The sequence below is a fragment of the Scyliorhinus torazame genome, chromosome 15 (genome assembly GCF_047496885.1).
Source record: "Scyliorhinus torazame isolate Kashiwa2021f chromosome 15, sScyTor2.1, whole genome shotgun sequence".
Lineage (NCBI taxonomy): Eukaryota > Metazoa > Chordata > Chondrichthyes > Carcharhiniformes > Scyliorhinidae > Scyliorhinus > Scyliorhinus torazame.
This window is the reverse complement of record NC_092721.1, coordinates 198593068-198612378: the sequence shown is the minus strand read 5'-3', so window position 1 is coordinate 198612378 and position 19311 is coordinate 198593068. Positions and strand designations below refer to the sequence as shown.

At 48.3% G+C, this 19311-nt stretch overlaps 1 protein-coding gene across 1 annotated transcript in view; it reads right to left on the bottom strand.

Moving 5' to 3' along the window:
- gucy2f (guanylate cyclase 2F, retinal) overlaps positions 1-19311 on the bottom strand; it is a 109907-nt gene that overhangs the window by 31048 nt on the left and 59548 nt on the right. The window contains exons 12-14 of the mRNA XM_072477395.1: positions 12480-12628; positions 6016-6179; positions 1077-1269 (exon numbers count right to left, since the gene is read on the bottom strand). Coding sequence (XP_072333496.1) covers positions 1077-1269; positions 6016-6179; positions 12480-12628 — 506 coding nt within the window. The remainder of the gene's footprint in view (positions 1-1076; positions 1270-6015; positions 6180-12479; positions 12629-19311) is intronic.

The window sequence follows — 19311 nt, the reverse complement described above, 5'->3', positions numbered from 1 at the left end:
CTGGAGAGTTTTAGTTACGAAGAGAGATTGGATAGACTGGGGTTGTTTTCCTTGGGGCAGAGGAGACTGAGGGGGGACATGATTGAGATGTATAAAATTATGAGGGGCACAGATAGAGTAGACAGGAAGAAACTTTTCCCCTTGGTGGAGGGGTCAATAATCAGGGAGCACAGATTTAAGGTCAGGGGCAGGAGGTTTAGAGGGGAGGTGAGGAAAAACTGTTTAACCCAGAGGGTGGTGGGAGTCTGGAACTCGCTGCCTGAAAGGGTGGTGGAGGCAGAGACCCTCAGAACATTTAAGAAGTATTATTTAGATGTGCGCTTGCGATGATGCCAAGGCAGTCAAGTGCTGGAAAATAGGATTAGAATAGTTAGGTGGTTGTTTTTGACTGAGGCAGATGTGATGGGCTGAAGGGCCTTTTCTGTGCTCAATGACTCCAAATGAAGTACTTTGGAAGTGTAGCCATTAATGTAATGCATGAAACATAAATTTTAGTGGTGTTTGTTAAGGAATAAATATCAGCCCGGTTACTGGGGAAGAACACCCTTCGCTCTTTCAAAATAGCAACTGGAGATCTTTGGCATCTGTCTGAGAGGGTGGCTGGGTCTTGGTTAAATGCCCCATCCAGAAGCTGGTGCTTCTGACAGCACTACACCTCCTCAATACTGCGCTGGGAGTATCAACATAGAGCCTCTGCTGACGGGCCTAAAGTGGACCTTGCACTCCATCGGCAGACTTTTACAGCCATTCACACCAGCGGAATCTTCCGGTCTCGCCAATGGACTCCCCGGCGGCAGAAGATGCAAACAGCAGGAAACCCCGTTGACAGGGGTGAGGCCGGAACATTCCACCGCCGGGGTGTGGAAAATCACAAATCACCACAAAACACGCCGCAGGGGTGTGGAAAATCCCACCCCATGAACCTGTTGACTTAAAGCAAGTGTAAGCGTGTTAACAGTGGGTATCAGAGCCACGACTTAATCCCTACAGGAGAAAGGACTGACATGGTTACTTTAATCTGTAATCCGTTACTACATTGACATTCACATATAGACTGTGGCTAAATGAACCCTTACCTTGTAAACATCATGATTGCCTAAAACAGCATCGAACAAAGTGTAGAGGTCATTCAAGAGGTCAATGACCTGTATAGGCTCACTCAACGCTGATATGGTTGTGAAGCCAACAATGTCACTAAAGTAGACCGTCACCTGGTCAAAATATTCGGGTTCCACATTCCCGCCCATTTTCAATGCTTCGGCAACAGATCTGGAAGGGAAAGCAAGCGGGGGAAATTAAAACAGGACGGTGAGAGACAATTTGTACCCTTAGATGTTCCTGGTCAAACCCATCACTAGTTTTACCGCAAGTTTTATTAATTCATGGGGTGTGGGCATTACTGGCTAGGCCAGGTTTATTGACAATCCCTGACTGCCCTTGAACACAGTGGCCATTTCAGAGAGCACCTAGGAGCATTTAGGAGTCAACCGCATTGCTGTGGGTCTGGAGTCACGTGTATGCCAGACCGGGTAAGGACGGCAGATTCCCTTCCCTAAAGGTCATGAGTGAACCAGATAGGATTTTACGACAATCGGCAATGGTTTCATGGTCATCGTTGGACTTTTAACTCCAGATTTATTCTATTTTTAAAAATTCAGATTTCAACAATGGCTGTGGTGGGATTCGAACCTAGATTCCCAGAGCAGTACCATGTGTCTCTGGGTTACTAGTCCAGTGAAAATACCACTGCATCACCGCCGCCTAATTTTGTGGTGCTTTCACACTGAGAAACTGAAACCAATGTCATCATTATATCGGGGAAGTTTGATGAAAAAAACCACACAAGGGAGAAAAGAATAGTGGATAAGCAGATAGGGTGGGCTGATGTGAGAGGAGGCTCTAAAACACCGAACGATTGACCGAATTGTCTGTGCCAGAGGTTCTACGAAGCTTTCCCAAGGACATTTCTCAGAGGCCTGAAGAGAATCCTTCCTGTACAGGTGAGTTCCCAGCCGAAGGTGGGGTGAAAGGGGCAGGAAGCTTGTCCTGAAAGAAACTTAGGCCCGAAAACCAGTTTCAGGACAGCCTCTGTGTTCGAGCGCACCCTGCTCAGAAACCGGCGCAGCCTGATTTTTACACCCCTGGGGCGAGATTCTCCGACCCCCCGCCAGGTCGGAGAATCGCTGGGGGCTGGCGTGAATCCCGCCCCCGCTGGTTGCCGAATTCTCCACCACCGGATATTCGGCGGGGGCGGGAATCGCGCCACGCCGGTTGGCGGGCCCCCCCCCCTCCCTGCGATTCTCCGGCCCGGATGGGCCGAAGTCCCGCCGCTAAAATGCCTGTCTCGCCGGCGTAGATTAAACCACCTCTCTTACCGGCGGGATAAGGCGGCGCGGGCGGGCTCCGGGGTCCTGGGGGGGGGGGCGCGGGGCGATCTGGCCCCAGGGGGTGCCCCCACGGTGGCCTGGCCCGCGATCGGGGCCCACCGATCCGCGGGCGGGCCTGTGCCATGGGGGCACTCTTTCCCTTCCGCCTTCGCCACGGTCTCCACCATGCCGGAGGCGGAAGAGACTCCCTCCACTGCGCATTTGCGGGAATGCCGTCAACGACCGCTGATGCTCCCGCGCATGCGCCGCCCGGAGATGTCATTTCCGCGCCAGCTGGCGGGGCACCAAAGGCCTTTTCCGCCAGCTGGCTTGGCGGAAATTCGTCCAGTGCCGGCCTTGCCCCTTAAGGTTGGGGCTCGGCCCCCAAAGATGCGGAGCATTCCGCACCTTTGGGGCGGCGCGATGCCCGACTGATTTGCACCGTTTTGGGCGCCAGTCGGCGGACATCGCGCCGTTTCTGGAGGATTTCGCCGCTGGTTTTGGTCGAAATCATTCAACTGAGGCAATAGCCTGTGGTGTTCTTCGCGATGCTGTTTTCAGGATGGGTGTCGTCGTGTTCACAAAGCCCACAGAAGCTAAGCTAACATTTATTTACACTGCTTAAATTAAGCTCGACCACTTACTCCTGTAGTAAACAATAATTATAGTAATCTCCCCTCTACTAACACTAGTCTCTACACTCTAACTCTAACTGTACTCTATCCTCTCTAGATCTCTCCGATGCACTCTACTTCAGCCTTCACTCTCTCTCCCGGAAGTCTGAGGCCGGGATTCTCCCACCCGCACGGGGTCGGAGAATCCCCAGGGGGACGCGAGAATCCAGCCCCGCCGCTGGCTTCCCGATTCTCTCCTGCCGGTTCTTGAGCCCCGCGGGATTCCCGCTGTGGCGGTTGGGGGCCATTGAAAGCAGACCCCCCCCCGCCCCCGGGGATTCTCCGGGCCCCGATGGGCCGAGTGGCCGCCACGTTCGGCCGAGTCCCGCCGGCGTGGGTTACTCAGGTCCCACACGGCGGGACCTGGAAGGTGAGTCTGCGGTGGGCCGTCCTGGAGGGGGGGGGGAGGGGGGATCCGACCCCAGGGAGGGGGAGGGGGCCCACTGTGTCCTAGCCTGCGATCGGGGCCTATCGATTGGCGGGCAGGCTGGTTCCGTGGGGGCCTATTTTCTTCTGCGCCGTGCCCCTGTCGGGCTCCGCCATATTGCCCGGGCGGGGCCAGTCACGGAGAAGGGAACCCACGCGCATGCGCGAACTCGCGCTGGCCGTTCCGCACATGCGCGAACTCGCGCTGGCCGTTCTGCGCCGGCTGGAGCTGAGGGGACCTCTCCAGCGCTGACCTAGCCCCCGAGGAAGGGGAGCATTCCTCATTATCGGGGACCGTTGACGCTGGAGTGGTTGGTGCCGCTTTTCACACTGGCGTGGGGACATAGCCCCATTATTGGTGAATCCAGCCCTGAGAGTCAGTGGGCGGAAATCTCCCACCCCCCCCCCCCCACGCTGGCAGCAGAATCGCCCGGGTGCCACGCGTGTCCCGCCACGCCGCCCTGGCACTCGCACGCGATTCTCCCGCCCCCCCAAACCGGCACGGCGAGAATCACGGCTGGCCGCTGGGAGAATCGCCGCTTGCCGTTTGTAATGGGCGAGCAGTGATTCTCCGGCCCAGATGGGCCGAGCGGCCTGCCCAACATGACAGGTTCCCGCCGGCGTCGTCCACACCTGGTTGGTGTCGGCGGGAACAGCGTGGGAACGCTGGGGGGGGGGGGTGGGGGGGTGGCCTGTGGGGGATGGGGGGGCGGTTCCTGCACTGGGGGGGCTTCAAAAGGGGTCTGGCCCGCGATCTGTGCCTACCGATCGGCGGGCCGGCCTCTGTGAAGGAGGACCTCCTTTCCTCCGCCGCCCCACAAGATCCATCCGACATCTTCTTGCGGGGCGGCCGCGGCGAGGACGGCAACCGCGCATACGCGGATGACGTCATTTACGCGGCGCCGGCCGCGTCATTTATGCGGCGCCGCTTTTACACGTCGCTAAGGCACGGCTCGCGTAAATGACGCGGCGCCGCTCCTAGCCCCCGGGGGGGCGGGAGAATAGGGGGCTGGGAGCGGCCTCCAATCCCACCATAACGGCTGAGGAATTTAAATTCAATGAATTAAATCTGGAATAAGAAGCCTGTATCTGTAATGGTGCCCAGGGGGCTATGTAATTTCCATAAAAACCTTTGATTCATTAATGTGGTAATGACCAGGTAAGCAGTCCATTAGCAAGAACACATTCAACGTGTAAGAAGCCAACATATAAAAGCACAAAAGAGGTCATTCAAATAGGCTGTTTGTAATGAATGATTTTCAGAAATTAGTCACACAATGAAATGCATCTATCCAAGATTTAAAGGATTAGGGCCAACAGATTGAACTGCTATATAATTGTAACTAATGTATACACTCCACTGAGCTATGCAACCACTGTGCCTGGGCATGCCCCAATATTAGTTGGAAATGCTAATCCCAAATAATTTATTATTACAGTGAGGCCTGATGGTGTGATAAACAGGAATCTTCCCCATTAAAATATCTTCACGTGTTAATGGGCTATTCCTGAACCCAGGATGTGAGAGATTGTTAAAAAGATGAGTTGTGAGCCTTGACCATGTTGCCCACCCGGATGAGTAAACGATGAATGTTACAAACGGAAATTCAATGGACACTTGAGGGAAATAAACGTACAGCGACAGAGGTTGGGACGGATTGGTCTGCGCTGCAGTGAATAGGCATAGATCAATGGGCTGATGGCCTCCTCCAGTACAGTTGGGATTCCAACATTCTTTAGGGAAGGAAATCGGCTACCCTTACCCGGTCTGGTCTATATGTAACTCCAGACCAACAGCAATGTGGTTGACTCTTAATGGAAATGGCCTGGCAAGCCATTCAGTTCAAGAAGGCCAGCTCACCACCACTTTCTCAAATGCAATTTGGAATGGCCAATAAATGCTGGCCCAGCCTGTGATACCCACACCCTGTGAACCAATCATTTTTTAAAAGTGTGCTCCCATGATTACTCGCATGTGGCGAACTCGTGATTTTAAGACGTGCTTAATCCAGTTTCTTGCTCTGGTTTCCTGCATTCTTCCCAAATCGATCCCATTCTAGGCTGAAGATAGTCAAAAGAAATGTCATCTGACCAATTATCTGCTTCCCCCCCCACCCCCCCCCCCCCCCCCCCACTCTCTCTCCCCCCCTCCTCCTCCTCTTTACCTCTGGCTAGCTCAGTGTAGGGACTGAGGTGTCAGCAGCTACACTGGATAAACAGAATAAGCTCATCGGAAAACTCACCAGAGGACAAAGGAAGAGAGAAATCACTGGGCAGCCACTGGCTTACAACGGAACAAGGTTGTTGAGGTCAGTGGGTGAAGGGACTGTTTGACGGAATATTGTGGTGGGGGTAGCAGAAGAAGATTTGGTAATGAAATGGCTTCAAATGCTCACCTGTACAAGGTTATAATTTCTGAACCTTTATAGAAAGGTTGACACGAGCGGCACACATGATGACCTCACCCCCCGCACTACCACTACCCCTCCACTGGGAAGGTCAATGAGAAACCTTGGGTTGCGCTTCGGGCTAATATTTTATTTACTCACGGAGGTAACATCTGTGACAGAAGCTTCTCGGTTTTCTGCTTCTCTACTTCTAGTTCGTCTGTCCGCTCGCGTATTAAATCCTCGAGGTTGCTGGAGTACTGCTCAAGCATGCGGAGCATCGAGTCAATGATATTCGTCTTCTTTCCCTTGTTTATGGTTTTGAACTGCAAAGAGGCAGCAATGAATCGGTCAGCTATTTCCCCCGCACGCAAGCAATAAAAAGAAAGGTGGTGCATTTATAGAGCCTTTCACTGCCTCAGGGCATCCAGAAGCACTTTGCACCCGATGAATGCTTTTTGAAGTGTTGAAATGTATGAAACGCAGCTGTTGATTTTTGCACAGCAGGATCCCACTAATATCACTAAGATAGTGGCTACGTCATCCCCCAACAGAAACTGGCTACCAACAGCTCAATCAAAGACTTCAATTTTGATACATTTGTTGTCTTATTCATCAGTGGGACGTGTGCATCGCTGGCTGGGATGGCATTTATTGCCCCTCCTTCATTGCCCTTGATCAGAGTGACTTGCTGGGCCATTTCGGAGAGCAGTAAAATTCAACCATGTTGTTGTGGGTCTGGACCGGGTAAGGACGGCAGATTTCCTTATCTAAAGAAACTGCAGATGGGTTTTTACAACAATTGATGATATTTCCGTGACACCATGACTGAGACTAACTTTCAATTTAATTTCCCATAATAGGGCATGAATCCATGTTTCAAGAGCATTAACCTGAGCATCTGGATTACTAGTCCTGCGACATTTCCACTCCGCCATCACCTCCCCCGCCACCATCACTATCTCTAGCTTCAGATACAACATGCATGTAAAAGTGCACGTTGCCACAGCAACGCAGGTTTTCTGAGTGAACTGCAACACAACACCAACACGGTAGACCTTGAACACATGGGCGCGATTTAATGGGCAGAGGTTAAAGGGCACATTCAGTGAGGTGTTTCTAGGCGGCTGCAGCGCGGGGAACCATCGCCACTTTGCCTTTTGTTCTTGGCCTCGGGGAGTATCTCCTCGCCGAGGCCACGCTTAGAGGCATTTCCAAAAGGCTTCTCGCAGATGGGGGCAACATTTTGCCTGGCAGCCCCAATCTCCTCCCCCTTATTCAGGCCCTCCTCCCTTTTGTTAGCCCCCTTCACTGCCTCACCAACTTGGGAGGCCCCCGCGAACGTCCACCCAACCCCCCACTCCCCGCCGGGTCTGACCCCTCGCAATACCAACCTTGGCACGATCAGCCTTTCACCCTGCTGGTGCCTCGGAGGAACTGCCAGAATGTCCGTCTGGCACTGCCCAGCTCCACTCCGGGCATAACGGGGTCGCTGAATCGCGCCCCCCATCTCTGGATTACTAGTTTAAATTCTCCTCTGTAGTTCTGTGTTCAACCCTGGGTGCCAAACCCCAGGAAGTACAGATTCAATAGAATGATACAGGGGCTAAAAGAGTGGAATTACGAGCAGAGGTTACATAGACTAACCTTATATTCCCTATTTTGAAGTGTTGAAGATGATTTAAGAATTTTACAGAGGACAAGGGGGCACAACCTCAAACTGAGCTGGACTGTTGATGTCCGGAAGCATTCCTCACAAAAAAGAAAATGGAAATCTGGAATTCTCTCCTCTAAAATTCCTGTTGAGGCTAGGGGCCATTTAAAAATGCCAAACTGAGGCTAATTGATATTTTTTCGACAAGGTGATTAAAAAATAAATGCAAATATTGCCACAGTCCCGGAGGACCATAGACTGCTCTCCTCTTTGAGAGAGAGCTGGCTGGTGGCGATTTAACCTGAGGGTCCCCACACCTCAGGCGAGCCGCAAGCTTGAGAAGGCTGGGCTGGGACATTCGATAGCGTTATGTAGGGGGAAGACATGCACGAGGTGGCTCAGACTCGGGTACTGCACTTTTAGGCCTTTTCGCTTAGTATCAGGGGCTATTTTCATTTACAAACCCACATATTTAATGGGTACCTACATTGGTGAAATGCCCAAGGAACCCAGGGGAAAACGGCTGAGTCGGGGGCCGCTCGGACCTTGTCGGTGAAACAAATAGCGGAGACAGCCTATTGGACTCTGGCCATTACAATATCGCCTGAGATAGCACCTTGGCGGCAGAATTGGACAAACACTGGCGAGTTATGTTGGGAGACCTCTGCAAATCGATGGAAGATTCTTGGCTCCCATCTGTTTGGCATTGGAGAGGACCAATGAAACGGTAAAGGCACATGGAGCCAGGATACAAATCATGGAGGTGGTTCTTTCGAAGCGTGGTGACCAGATTGCCTCTGTGGCAGTGGAGAGGTCTCTGATAGTTGATCCGAATAAAGCGCTGAAGGTCAAGGTGAATGATTTGGAGAATTGTTCAAGGAGACAGAAATATCCGAATTGTGGGGTTGCCAGAGGGGATGGAAGGCCCAACTCTCGCATAGTATTTTGCGGAGCTATTTGGGAAGATGGCGGGGGAGGGCTGGTCTCAACCACCCCGCACCCCCCCCCTTGCCCAAGCTGGACGCAGCCCACCAGACACTCCGACAGACGCCTCGGGCCAGCGAACCAACGCGAGCAGTAATCATGGCGTTTCAGAGCTTCTGAGATGGGCAAGGGAGCATCGTGATTACAAATGGGAAGGACACACCATCAATTTTTACTAGGATGTGGGAGCGGAGGTGGCAAAGAAGTTCAACAAAGCCAAGCCTGCGCTGTATAAAAGCAGAGTCCGGTTTGGGATGGTGTCCCCAGCACAGCTAAGAGTGACGTTTGAGGGAAAATACTTTTTTGATCCGCAAGTGGAGGCGGATTTCTTTGTAAGGAACCATGGCTGGGCGCGGGGTGAATGAGGTATTTGAGGCTTTTGGATTTGGGGGATGGACATGTTGATACGTGGAATTGTTCGGGTTCCTTGTTCAGGTTTGCATTTTTCTCTTCTTGATGGGGTGAAATTTTTACCAGTTGGGCTTAGGTCTGGGGTTTAGTTTTATGTGGGTTTTTGTTCTAACTGTTGTGAAAATGTATAGCTCCCTGTTGGAGTGCTATGTTTTAAAGGATTTTTAAACTTTGTGTCTATTTTCTGTAACCATTTTTCTTCACACTGGGTGGGAGCTGCCTTGCTGGCTGAAGAGTTAGCTAATGGGAGCGGTGTCGATGGGTTGACTGTAGCTCATTATATTAGTTCTGTTTTATATACTGAGCTTTGTGTTTTTGTTCTGTTTGGGGTTAGGTTTATTTTTTTTCAAGTTTTTCAATTAAGGGGCAATCCACCTCTTTCAGATTCTCGGGCGGTTTGGATTTGGACAAAAGTTTATATCCCGGCTTCACTTATTGTATAGGGCCCCACTGCTAGTGTTTGCACAAATGCTTTGAATTCTGGCTACTTTCCGCTGAATAGGGGCACGAGGCAGGGATGTCCATTGTCTCCACTCCTGTTTGCTTTGCCAATAGAACCGCTTGTCATAGCGCTGAGCTCGAGTAAATGGAGTGGGATAAGGGAAGGGGTGGGGCATAGGGTGCCCTTGCATACGGATGGCCTGCTTCTTTATATTCTGGACCCAGTATCCATTATCTCAGTGGATGGGATAATGAAACTGCCTGGGAGTTTTGACTTCTGCTCTGGGAACAAGTTGAATTTGGACCAGAGCGAATACTTCCCAGTTAACCCCCCGGGAAGAAGAGCCCATCTAGAGATGTCATCTTTTTGCCTTGCCAGATCTAGCTTTTGTTATCTGGAAGTCCGACTGGCCTATGATTGGGCCTCGCTTCATAAATTAAATTATATTCTGGTGAATGATCTCAAATCTGACTTTCACCAACCTCTCCCTGTCCTTGGCAGGCAGGGTATAGACTATTTGAATGAATGTGCTCCCAAGATTTTTATTTTCTGCTTTCAAAGTCGCCCCACTTTTCTACCCTAGTTCTTTTTGGTCAAAGTGAATAAACTAGTGTCCTGATTGATTTGGGCAGGTAAGACCCCAAGGATCCGCAGGGCATTCCTTCAGAGGGATAGGCAACTGGAGACTTGGTTTTACCCAATTTATTACGTTCTTTTTGGGCAGCCAATATTCAGAAGGTACTCTAGTGGTTCAGTGATCTGGGTTCCATACAGGAGGCGCGTTCCTGTGAGAGGTCTAGTCTTCGTGCAATAGTAACCACATCGCTGCTGCACTCTCCGGTAAGATTCTCCTCGTCTCCCGTAATGGTGTCCACCTTGAGAATCTGGAAGCAGTTCAGACAGCATTTTAAACTCAGTTCCATGTCTTTGCTGGCCCCGATCTGCAATAATCACCTTTCTTTGCCAGTGGGTTTGGACTCGGTGTTTAGGTCATGGGAGGGGAACGGTCTGGAGAGATTTCGGGACCAGTTCATGGAGGGAAGGTTTGCCAGTTTTAAGGAACTGTCGGAGAAATCTCAACTCCCTGGTTTATTATTTCATGCATATCTGGCCACATCCTATCAGGGGAGTCTGCTCCGCTGAATGAGGTAAAGGTGAAATGGGAGGGCGAGTTGGGTCCCATTCTAGGTGATGAGGTGTGGAGCGAGGCTCTTCACAGGGTCAACTCCACGTCCTCATGTGCTCAGCTTAGTCTGATCCAGTCAAGGTGGTGCACAGGGTACACCCGGCTAAAGCGAGAATGACCCAATTCTTCTCTGGGGTGGGGGACAAGTGTGAGCGGTGTTATCAGGGGCCGGCAAGCCACACTCAAATGTTCTGGTCTTGTTCCAGGTTAGTAAGCTGTTGGGTCTCCATCTTCAACACCAGGTCAGACATACTCAATGTTGATCTGGAGCCATGTCCGTTGGTGGCTATTTTCGGGGCGTCAGACTGGGCGGTGCTCCAGGAGTTCAGGTGGATGTCCTCGCCTTTGCATCACTAATAGCCCGGAGGCAAGTTCTGCTTGGGTGGGGGAATCCTACACCCCACCGTGCCTCAGCTTTTTTGGGTGACCTCATGTCTTCCATTTGGAGAATGTCAAATACACGATCAAGGGGTCGGTAGAAGGTTTCTACCCAAAACGGGAGCCATTCATTTCCCTCTTTAAAGAGCTAATCACCGTCAGTTGTTAAGGGGTTTAGTTTACTTTTGGGGGATTAAGTTATTTTGGAGCTTTTGCTTGTCTGTCTTGTCCTTTGATATTGTAACTTGGGTTACTAGTTTTCTATCATTTTGTTTATAATGAAAAATTTTCAATGAACATGTTTTGAAAGTTCATGGACAACCTGAGCTAGTACGGGAACTGAACCCGTGCCATTGGCATCGCTCTGCATCGCGAACCAGCCATCCAACCAACTAAGCTGGGATGCGGCACCAAGGAGTCAAGGTACCGATCACCCACGATCTAATTGAATGGCAGAACAGGATCGAGGGGCTGAATGGCCTACTTCTATCCCTGCATAATAGCACCATACCCAAGTGTGGTCAGTATTCCACAGTCAGGCAGGGTGTGAATGGAGGGTCAGAGGGCATGTTAGTGATATTAAGAGAACCATTGACACATTAGTTCTAAATATGAACCAATTTTTCTACTTAGAGTCAATGATCAATAACATTGGGCAGCTGGTGCAGTCCCTGAGGGGGGGGTCAACTTAAGTCTAGATAAATTACAAATTAAGATCATTGTTTTTTTTCTCAGGTGTCCTCCGGAATGTTGTTCTCCCATTGGACATACTTGAATACAGGCGTGTGTGCTTTTCTGCATTCATTAAGATAGTTTAATCTCACGGCGCCGAGGACCCGGGTTCGACCCCGGCCCCGGGTCACTGCCCGTGTGGAGTTTGCACATTGTCCCCGTGTCTGCGTGGGCCTCACCCCCACAACCCTAAAGATGGGCAGTGTAGGTGGGTTGGCCACGCTAAATTGCTCCATAATTGGAAAAAAGTTTTTAAAAAAGAAAAGAAGATAGTTTAATCAATTCCTTTATGTTGAAGCTAAGAATATAAGAAGATAAGAAACAGGGGTAGGAGTAGGCCAGAGGGCCGGTCGAGCCTGTTCTGCCATTCAATATGACCTTTGACTTCAGCTTCATTTCCCCACCTAGATCCTTTGATTCAAATAGCGTTCAAGCAACCCCAGCCTTGAATATAGTCAGCAACTGAGCATCCACCACTCCCTGGGTAGAGAATTCGAAAGACTCACAACCCTCTGAATAAAGAAACTTCTTCTCATCCCAGTCCTAAGTGGCTATTTCCTGCGGCCATTAACCTTAATTCTAGACTCTGCAGCCAAGGGAAACAGCCTCACAGCATCTTCCCAGTCAAACTCCCTTATACGTTTCCGAGGAGTCACTTCTTTTAAATTCCAGAGAGTGTAGGCCCATTCTGCTCGACCTCTCGTCACAGGACATTGACCTCATCCCAGGGAACAATCTAGGGGCCAAGTCTCACGTCTCAACAATCTTAAAGTGCTTTAAGGTATATATCTCACGCCCGGCATTTCTTAGTTCTTCGTGACCCCGTGCAGTCTACTCACTCGGTCAAAGATCTCGTTAAAGGTTGGTCTCCTCTCAGGAAGTTCACTCCAGCACTGTTTCATCAATTGAATGCACTCCAATGGGGCTTGGTCGGGAGAGACTGTGGGTCGACACATAGGAGGTGGCTTCTTCACCTTCCTAATAATCTCTAGAAGTAAACAAACAATTAAAAGTTGTTGTGTGGAAAGGGTCAACTTGCTCTCACTGGGAGGAAAAAAGCCAACTGACGGGACACTTATGCTATATATGTGGGTTATTGTAGTTGTGTACAATGTCTCTTTCAGAACTGGGTCGCGTAACATGCCTGATGTCATCGGTTACTTTGCTGGCTTTTGCCCTTAGTCTATATCAGCCTTTGTATGGTGAAGATCTATTTAATAAACCTCTGGGTTTTTTTTCTTATAAATTTAAAGTACCCAATTCTTTTTTCCAATTCAGGGGCAATTTAACGTGTCCAATCCACCTACCTTGCACATCTTTGGGTTGTGGGGGTGAAACTCACGCAGACACGGGGAGAAAGTGCAAACTCCACACGGACAGTGACCCGGAGCCGGGAGCGAACCCGGGTCCTCGTCGCCATGAGGCAGCAGTGCTAACCACTGCTTCACCGTCCGCCCATTAATAACCCTCTGTTAATCTTGCATTCGACCCACGCGCATTTTCAATTTACAAAAAGAAAACTGGCGACGATAAATGGATCAGAAAAATAAAAATTTTCAGCAGGACGAGAAAAGCCGAGCTTTGACGTCAAGGTAGAAGAGTCGAGCTGCTTCAACAGATCAAACGATCAAGCAGAAGAACAAAAGGTCAGAAATCACACCTGGCATTGAAACGAGGAAGGTTTGTGGAGCAAAAAAGTCAAAGGTAGGGCCCATACCAATTTTGAACCAGCAATCCAAGGAATTAAGGCTGCAGAACTCACCACAGGCAGTACAGAGAGACACAGAGGTAGAGAGAGGCAGAGAACAAAAGATTCTCACAGCTTGTGATGTGAGTCAAGGCTGTTACAAATTGGTAATTCAACTTTATTTAATTAGACCATCAATTTAAGGGAAGTTGGGAGAGTATTCCGATACCATTAAAAATGGTGGGAAACTTTGACGCAATGTGCTCATTTGACAAAGACTCAGAGGACTGCAAGTCATTCTCAGAAATATTCAATTATTATATTCCAGCCAATAAGATTTCAGAAGATATTAAGGTCCTTGTAGGGGCTGTTTAGCACAGGGCTAAATCGCTGGTTTTGAAAGCAGACCAAGGCAGGCCAGCAGCACCGTTCAATTCCCGTAACAGTCTCCCCGAACAGGCGCCAGAATGTGGCGACTAGGGGCTTTTCACAGTAACTTCATTTGACGACTACTTGTGACAATAAGCGATTTTCATTCGTTTCATTTCATTCATTCCTAAATGCAATTGGAAGCAAAACGTTCAATTTGTTAAGAAGCTTAGTTCAGCCCGAGACACCCGGGGATATGATGTAGCAGGAATTAGTTAAAATATTACAAGACTATTAATGAAATGAAAAATGAAATGAAAATCGCTTATTGTCACAAGTAGCCTTCAAATGAAGTTACTGTGAAAAGCCCCTAGTCGCCACATTCCGGCGCCTGTTCGGTGAGGCTGGTACGGGAATTGAACCGTGCTGCTGGCCTGCCTTGGAGTGCTTTCAAAGCCAGCGATTTAGCCCTGTGCTAAACCAGCCCCATTATGCACCAAACCGTTAATTATTGAGGAGAAGTTTTGATTTCATCAGAGGAATCAGTTTGAAGGGGGGAATATTGCAAAGTTCGTCGCAACCCTCAAGCAACATTTTGGGAATTTGGCGACTCATTAAACGACACAATCAGTGCATGGTTTATAAAATGAGACCATAGAACATAGAACATAGGCTAAGGAGGCTTCTCAACTCAGAGAAAGCACGAGGACCCATAAACTGGCTGCTGCCCAGAAGAAGTCTACCTAGCAACAGGCGTGTCATCGCTGTGCAAAACAGGTCATTCACAAGCTGTTCCCTGGAGCAAGGACAGCCAATGTAAACATTGTGGCAGAACTGGCCACACAGAAAGAGCTTTCTGAAGTAAAACAGCTTCTCCAGAGAAGAACAGTCAAAGGGAGACACAGAACTCATTTAAAGGAAGAAACAAAATTAATTCAACTAAGAAAATTCACAAGGTGGATGAAAAGAATAACCACAGTGAAGCTATAGCACTGCATTCTGATGAAGAATTGAAGCTGAACGTACTCGAAGTCTAGGGTGGGCCACACCATTTCTGGGTAGTCCTGAAATTGAATGAACAACCTCTCAAAATGGAGGTCGATATGGGGGCTACCATCTCCCTAATTTCTAAGAGCGTTAATGAACGGAAACTCAAGTCACCTTTGAAGCCAGCAGGTGTGATCTTGACGACCTATACTGGGGAAATAGTGCCTCCGAGAGGTTACATCACAGTCGAGGATGAGTTAAGTGGACAAATTGCAGAGTTCCAACTGCTTGTGGTCTGAGGAAGTTTTCCAGCTCACTTTGGTTGCTCTTGGTTGGAAATAATTAAACTGAACTGGAGCACTGTAAGCATCTTAGTTGATTCAAAGTCGCACTTACAGATCCTCGTGGAAAAACACAGCAGTGTTTTTGAAGACACACTGGAGTCCATGAAAGGAGTACAAGAAGATTAAGGAAAATAGCCAGCCAAAATGTCTCATGGCTAGAGCAGTACCTATGCTATACATCCAACAGTCAAATATAGACTACCAAGACTTGCGGAAACAAGAGTCTTAGAACCCGTCAGTACTAGTAACTGGGCAACTCCAATTGTACCTGTCATGAAGCAGGATGGTACAATTCGTATCTGCAGAGATTTTAAGACAACAATCAATCCGGTTCTATGTGCGGATCAATACCTGCCACCATTGATGCTGATTTGTTCACATGTCTAGGAGGAGGACAGATGTTCAGCAAGATTGACATATCACAGGCCTACCTGTGGCAGCTGAATATCAACACCTGCTCACCATTATCACTCACAAAGACTTATTTGGATACAAGAGATTTCATTTGGAATAACATCAGCACCAGCTTTATTTCTGTGGTCAATGAACCAGATCCTTAGTGGCTTACAGGGGGTACAGTGTTACCAAGATGATATATTGATAACCGGCACAAAGAACAAGAACACGTCTGACACTTGGAAGCTACACTGAAACACCTTCAGATGCATGGGCTTCGTGTCAGCAAGGATAAATGTGATTTCTTTCAGACATCCATACAATATCTAGGACATGTAATTGACAGCAAGGATCTACACAAAGCACCTAAAAAGATGGAAACTATTATGGAGGTTCCACGACCAACGAATGTCACTCAACGTAGGTCATTCCTAGGGGTAATCAATGCCTGTCCAATCTGGCAACCCTATTTAAACCATTACACACCTTGTTGTGCGCAAAACAGGCATGGCAATGGACACCAGATTGAATAAAAGCAAATCAATCAGCAAAAGAAGCGCTGAAGATGTCCGAACTGTTGGTGCATTACAACTTGTCTGCGACGCTTCATTGCAGTGTTGCAGCAGTGGTTTCATATGTACCACCTTCAGAGGAAGACTAACCAATAGCTTTAGAATCTCGTACATTGACAAGGGGGCAATGAGTATTATATTTGGTGAACGGAAATTTCACCAATACCTGTATGGTCGTCACTTCACATTGCTGATGGACCACAGGCTCTTTTTGGACCACAGAATGGGATCCCTTCACTGGCTGCAAGTAAACTCCAACAATGGCCTTTAATACTATCTGCACATTCCTACGAGATCAAATGCCGTCAGTCTGAAAATCACACCAATGCATTATCACCAGCTTGTCAGATACTACCTATTCATGATTACATGTTATTATTGTGCACAGATTGAGAATGTTCCAGTTACTGTAGCTCAAGTCCAAAGACAGACCAGAAATCATCCTGTGATGGGGAAGGAAGGGAAGGATTGAAGGAAAACATCCTGAATTATTACAGTACATTTCCAAAATTCCCAAATTAACAGCATAGGCCAGATATTGTGGGGGAGGAGAGTAATTATTCCTCCAATTTTGCAACAAAGAATATTGGAACAGTTACATGAAAGACACACAGGTATAGTTTGAATGAAGGAACTAGCACAAGGAACTAGCAACTTTTGATGGGCAGGCATTGAAGCTCAGATAGGAGAAAAACCAGGACTGTGTCAATCATGTGCAGGGGTAAGGGACCCCGTTATTCCCATTGTATCCATGGGAGTGGCCTAAAATGCCGTGGCAACATCTACACATTGACTTTGCTGGTCCATGCGTGGGGTACAAGTTCATGGTCGTTGTAGCTGTCACACTCAAAGCGGCCTCAGGTGGTCCTAATGAAGTTAACCACTGCGGAACAAACCATTGAGAAACTCGCCGAGACCTTTGTGAGATGTGGAAAACCAGAGCAGATCGACAGCGACAATGGGCCACACTTTACAGCCCAAGAGTTTGAAGATGATTTAAAGATATGTGGAGTTCAACATATAAAGTCAGCACCTTACCACAAGTGGTTTAGCCAAAATGTTTGTCCAGTCCTTGAAACATACACTGAAAGCTTCCAAGGACCAAGGTTCGCTTCATCGTCATGTGAACAAGTTTTTGGCAACATACCGAAATACAACACATGCAACTACACAAAGTTCGCCAGCTTTGCTCTTGATGAAAAGGAAGCTGAGGACTGCCTTTGATTTACTCTCGTCAGAGGAGACATCTGACATAGTACAGCGAAACAAACAGTTACAGATCTTGAGTTGAGAAAGTAACTCAAGGAAATGCTCCCTTCAACAAGGAGAACAAGTGTTCGCGCGCAGCTACCCGCTAGTGAAACGTGGGTCCATGTGACGGTATTGGCTCAGACGGGTCCAATATTCTACATGGTCCAAACGACAGACCAACCCGTGTGGAGACTCCTTGCGGATCAATTATTGTCAACGCGTGTTAGTGAGCCAGTGCCAGAACCACCTCAGGCAATAACGGTCTCCGTTCCATCTGATTGTGTAACTTCCAGTCCATCTATAGAAGCAGAGATTGCACCAGAGGTACCTGCTCCTGCGAGTCTTCCCTCGGAAAAAGAGGCTGTGACACCTTCCAGGGTAGCGACACCTACTGGAGAACTTGAAAATACATCTAAGGTGGAGAAGGACAAAGTCCCGAAAGTGCACGGGGAACCAGTGAGATATAGATGCCCACCTGATCGTCTATCTTATTGACTGTGTTATTGCAATGTAATAATCTGATGCCTGCACTTCTGTTTATATGTTAATGACTCTGTTAAAATGCTAGTTATTATTTGTGTTGTACCTTTGAAGTAAAGGGGGCGGCATATTATATATGTGGGTTATTGTAGTTGTGTGCAATGTCTCTTTAAGAACCGAGTTACGTGACATTCAAGACATCATCAGCTACTTCACGGGCTTTTTGCCCTTAGTTGCGTACCAGCCTTTTAACAATGATCTTCAATAAACCTTTGTTAATGTTGCATTCAAGCCATGTGCGTTTGCAATCTATGTATTTTGTATTATTAGTTTAAAAATACAACAATGTATTTCTACTGCATAGAAGAGTCATCATGAAGGGTCCGAGCAAATTGAGTGGAGGCAATGGAGGGAACATCGGAGGAAGAGAGAAGGATGAAGGGAGATCAGAGGCACCCAGGGCAGGAAGGTGTTTTTAAAATCTATTCCTTCAAGAGATATGGGTGTTACTAACAAGGCCGGCACTTGTTGTCCATCTCTTACTGCCCTTGAACTGATTTCCTTGTTAGGACATTTTCAGAGCGTAGTGAAGTCATCCACATTGCTGTGGTATGGAGTCACGTTTAGGCCAGAGCGGGTAAGGATGGCAGATTTCCTTCCCTATAGGACATTAGTGAACTAGCTGGGTTTTTGACAACAATCGATGATAGATTTTATTTACTGAATTTAATAGTGGGATTTGAACCAATGTCCCCAGAGGACATGAGCCTCTGGACTACTGGTCCCATGGCATTACAACAATGTCATTATCTCTGTTGGCGAGAGCGATCTGAAGTGTTGGGGCATTGTCAATCTAAGCGAGTACTGAAGGAGTTGCTCGGGAGTGGGTGGGGAAGGTCGGGTCACTAGGGTCGGGTCATTAGGAGCACAAGGCTGAGGGGAGTGTTCGATTGTTGGCAAGGGAATCGATGAGCTGGATCCTGCATGTAAGTGGAAAGGCACTTGCTTGCTAGATGCAGAAATCTTTGCCTCCCTTTCACTGCTGGGTTTCCCAGGGCTCAGGAAACCTGGCTGGCTGGAGTGATATTTAGGATGGAGATACATGTTGAGACACACAACCATTTAAGTGCCCAACCCAACTCTTGGCATTAAAATTCCCTAGAAATCTTATCTTTTTAATAATCTTTATTGTCACAAGTAGGCTTACTAGTCGCCACACTCCAGCGCTAGTTCGGATACACTGAGACAGAAGTCAGAATGTCCAATGCACCTGACAAGCATGTCTTTCAGGACTTGTGGGAGGAAACCGGAGCATCCGGAGGAAACCCACGCAGACACGGGGAGAACGTGCAGACTCCGCACAGATAGTGACCCAAGCTGGGAATCGAACCTGGGACCCTGGCGCTGTGAAGCGATTATGCTAACCACTGTGCTACAAGCTGCCCATCTTATGTACCTCTTACATTTCTAAGCACCAAAAGTATTAAAGAAAGAAAAAGAAAGTCACTTATTTCTGGATTTTTCTAACCTGTAGCAGAGGATTTCTAAGCATTTGCCAATCTACAAGATTTCTAGTACAAGGTCC